At 43.9% G+C, this 4,625-nt stretch overlaps 1 protein-coding gene across 1 annotated transcript; it reads left to right on the forward strand.

Moving 5' to 3' along the window:
• Positions 1-2,519: 2,519 nt before the first annotated feature.
• LOC113223542 (zinc finger protein 816-like) lies at positions 2,520-4,622 on the forward strand (the record flags this gene model as incomplete). Its single annotated transcript, XM_026452958.1, has 2 exons — positions 2,520-2,646; positions 3,799-4,622. Coding segments are annotated over 2 exons (951 nt in total), but the record flags the coding sequence as incomplete, so codon positions are not given.
• Between the last annotated feature and the right edge of the window lie 3 nt (positions 4,623-4,625).

Raw genomic sequence — 4,625 nt, forward strand, 5'->3', positions numbered from 1 at the left:
TGTGAGCCACCTCACCCATCCTCTCTTCACTAACTTTTAATTTACATCATGATTTCTGATTTTGATCCCATGTATTGAGTTTTTCCATTTAGTTACTGTATTTTTAGCCCAAGAATCTCTGTGTAGTTCTTCATAATTTCCGTATGTTGGTTGACCTTCTTTTCTTCATGCATTGCTTTTGTGATTTCTTGAAGTTGTATCTTAATTCAATGAGCTTCCAACTTTTTGGGGGTTGGAGGTGACGGGGTCTCACTCTGTCCCCCAGACTGGAGTGCAGTGGTGTGATCTTGGTTCACTTCAACCACTTCACATCAGTCTCAAGCAATCCTCCCGCCTCAGCCTGCCGAGTCGCTGTGGATGTGTCCTCTCCAGGTGTTTGCTTATAATCTCTGACCTGAAGTTAATTTAAGTGTGTGTGGATGTGATTTGAAGTATGTGCAGAAGTGCATTAATGGATAAGCCCCCCCTTTTTTTTTTCTTTAAAGGCGGAGTCTCTCTTTGTCGCCAGGCTGGAGTGCAGTGGAGCTATCTCGGCTCACTGCAACCTCCGCCTCACGGGTTCAAGCAATTCTCCTGCCTCAGCCTCCTGAGTAGCTGGGACTACAGGCGCGTGCCACCACACCCAGCTAATTTTTGTATTTTTAGTAGAAAGGGTTTTCACCATGTTTGCCAGGATGGTCTCTATCTCCTGACCTCGTGATCCACCCGCCTCAGCCTCCCAAAGTGCTGGGATTACAGGTGTGAGCCACCCGCACCCGGCTTTTTATATATTTTTTTATTTTTTGAGGCAGAGTCTTACTCTGTTGTGAGGCTGGAGTGCTGTGGCACTATCTCAGATCACTGCAACCTCCACCTCCCAGGTTCAAGTGATTCTCCTGCCTCAGCCTCCTGAGTAGCTGGGACTACAGGCATGTGCCACCACACCCTGCTAATTTTTGTGTATTTATTTATATTTTCTTATTTTTTTGAGACAAAGTCTCACTCTTGTCCCCCAGGCTGGAGTGTGATGGCGCAATCTCGGCTCACTGCAACCTCTGCCTCCCAGGTTCAAGCGATTCTTCTGCCTCAGCCCCCCGAGTAGCTGGTATTACAGGCGCCTGCCACCATGCCCAGCTAATTTTTGTATTTTTAGTAGAGACGGGGTTTTACTATGTCGGCCAGACTGGTCTGGAACTCCTGACTTCGGGTGATCCACCCACCTCAGCCTCCCAAAGTGAGCCCCGGTGCCTGGCCTTTTTTTTTTTTTGAGACAGAGTCTCACTTTGTCAACAGGGTAGAGCGCTGTGGCACCATCTCAGCTCATTACAACCTCCACCTCCCGAGTTCAAGCGATTCTCCTGTCTCAGCCTCCCGAATAGCTGGGGCTACAGGCACGCGACCATGCCCAGCTAATTCTTGTATTTTTGGTAGAGACGAGATTTCACCATGTTGGCCAGAATGGTCTCTATTTCTTGACCTTATGATCCGCCTGCCTCAGCCTTCCAAAGTGCTGGGATTACAGGCGTGACCTACCACGTGTGGCCAAGCCTAGGGTTTATGTAGAAAAGACATCATTTGCAATTTATATACTTTTTTTTTTTTTGTTTAGAAAGAGTGTCACACTGTTGCCCAGGCGGCATTGCAGTGGTGTGATCTTGGCTTAGGGCAACCTCCGCTTCCAGAGTTCAAGCAATTTTCTTTCCTCAGCTTCCTGAATCACTGGGATTACAGGCACCCCCTCCCCACCATTCCCAGCCAGTTTTTTAATTTTTAGTAGATACAGCGTTTCGTCGTGTTGGAGAAGTTGGTCTCGAACTCCTGACCTTAAGTGATCCATCCACCTTCGTCTCCCAAAGTGATGGGATTACAGGTGTGAGCCAACATGCCTGGATTTATTATATAAATATATAGATACACACACACACATATCTATATGTGTATATATAGATGTGTGTATCTATCTATCTATCTATCTATTTTATATATATTTATTTATATATTTTATTTATTTTTTTAAGATGGATTCTTACTCTGCAGCCCAAGCTGAAGTGCAGTGGCATGATCTTGGCTCACTGCAAACTTTGCCTCTGATTATCAAATTATTCTCCTGCCTCAGCCTCCCAAGTAACTGGGACTAGAGGTGTGTACCACCACACCTGGGGTTTTTATTTTTATTTTTTATATTTTTAGTAGAGACGGAGTTGTCCTGGGTGGTCTCAAACTCCTGAGCTCAGACGATCCACCTGCCTCGGCCTCCCAAAGTGCGGGGATTTTAGGTGTGAGCCACTGTGCCAGGCCATATATTTTTTATATTGTCGATAAAACTGAGACTTCCACAGTGACTTAGGGGATTTTAAAATCTATCATGAAAAAGTACAATAAAACGCAACTATACAGAAAAATTTTTCAAAAATACCTTAATGTGGATTTGTCAGAACACAGTCTTGGATCAAATCAATACTTATTTTCTCTTTTCTCATTTCATGTGAAGGTGATAACACAGTCCTCCATGTTTTGTTGAAATGTGTTTTTCATTTTAGGGACGCTTGACCTTCAGGGATGTGGCTATAGAATTCTCACTGGCGGAGTGGAAATGCCTGAACCCTGCGCAGCGGGCTTTGTACAGGGAAGTGATGTTGGAGAACTACAGGAACCTGGAGTCTGTGGGTGAGGAAAATGTCCCTCTAGACATGAGGAGTCTGTCCTTGTCTATCTTGGCTCTTCCTGGTTTTGTATTCTCTTGTGATGTTGCCCCGTCCATGCTTTTGATGTACATGTCATTGTTTTCTGCAGTGATGACCCTCCTGTCTGTCATGGGTAGCTTCTTAGAGCTGTCTGTTTGTACATAAAAACAGAAAATTCATGAACGCTTTGACTAATACAATTGAACATCATCCTGCTGTAGGCAGAGATGTCCCTGGAAGCCCTAAGCAGAATTGTCAGCGTGGCCCAGGATACGAGATAGAAAGCATGACACTGACTGACAAGTGTTTCCAGCTGTGGTTCTGGTTTTGTTTTCTTTTTCTTTGTTTGTTTGTAGACAGAGTCTCCCTCTGTTGAACAGGCTGGAGTGCAGTGTCATGATCTCAGCTTATTGCAACCTCTGCCTCCTGGGTTCAAGCAATTCTTGTACCTCAGTCTCTCAACCTAACTAGAATTACAGGCACCTGCCTCCATACCTGGCCGATTTTTGTATTTTTAGCAGACATAGGGTATCACCAAGTTGGCCAGGCTGGTCTTGAACTCCTGGCCTCAAGGAATTTGCCTGCCTCAGCCTCCAAGTGTTGGGATTACAGGCGTGAGTCACCACATTTGGCTTTCATTCTGGTTGTTGAGAACCATCACAGAGGCGTCTCTCGCTGGCACTGTGACAGTGTTCATCACATAAACTAATGATCATTTTCTCTAAGCAGCAGTCACTGCTGTAGAAAATTTCTCCTAGGGAGGACATCATTCAGGCTAACTGCCTCATACATATGAGGCTCTTGACTGAACTCTTTTTTTTTTTTTGACACAGAACTTTGGTCTTGTTGTCCAGGCTGGAGTGCAATGTCATGATCTCCACTCACTGCCACCTCTGCCTCCTGGGTTCAAGCAATTCTGCTGCCTCAGCCTCCCGAGTAGCTGGGATTACAGGCACCCACCACCATGCCTGGCTAATTTTTATATTTTTAGTAGAGACAGGGTGTTTCTAAACTTTGAAGATCACATTTGGGAAGTTTACGTATTGCTTTTTGTGTAATATTTACACACTTCAATATTAACTATTATTTACCATCTGTACTTAATTGGAAACCTAGTGGTCTTTGTGTTTTTTAGATAGCTTTTTAAAATTCGTGATGGAGTTCTCGTCAACTGGGCACAGTAATACCGGAGAAGGGTTCCACACAGGGACATTGGAAACACATGAAAGTCATCCCATTGGAGATTTTTGCTTCCCAGAAATCAAAAAAGATATTCATCACTTTGAGTTTCAGTCACAAGAAGTTGAAAGAAATGGCCATGAATCACCTATGACAGAAACCAAAGAGCTGACTGGTAGTACAGACCGACATGATCAAAGGCATGCTGGAAACAAGCCTATTAAAGATCAGCTTGGATCAAGCTTTCATTCGCATCTGCCTGAACTGCACATATTTCCGACCGAAGGGAAAATTAGTAACCAAGTGGACAAGTCTGTCAGTGGTGCTTCCTCAGCTTCAGCATCCCAAAGAATTTCTTGTAGACTCAAAACCCATATTTCTAATAAGTATGGGAAGAATTTCCTCCATTCTTCATTATCCACACAAATACAGGAAGTACGCATGAGAGAAAAACCTTGCCAATATAATGAGTGTGGCAAAGCGTTTAATTATAGCTCACTCTTAAGGAGCCATCACATAACCCATTCAAGAGAGAAACAATATAAATGTGATGTATGTGGCAAGATCTTTAATCAGAAGCGATATCTTGAATGTCATCGTAGATGTCACACTGGTAAGAAAACTTACAAGTGTAATGAGTGTGGGAAGACCTTCAGTCAAACATCATCTTTTACCTGCCATCGTAGACTTCATACTGCACAGAAACCTTACAAGTGTAATGAATGTGGCAAGACATTCAGTTGGAAGTCATCCCTTAGATGCCATCGTAGACTTCATACTGGA

This window comes from Piliocolobus tephrosceles, unplaced genomic scaffold (assembly GCF_002776525.5).
Source record: "Piliocolobus tephrosceles isolate RC106 unplaced genomic scaffold, ASM277652v3 unscaffolded_41756, whole genome shotgun sequence".
NCBI classification, from domain to species: Eukaryota; Metazoa; Chordata; class Mammalia; order Primates; family Cercopithecidae; genus Piliocolobus; species Piliocolobus tephrosceles.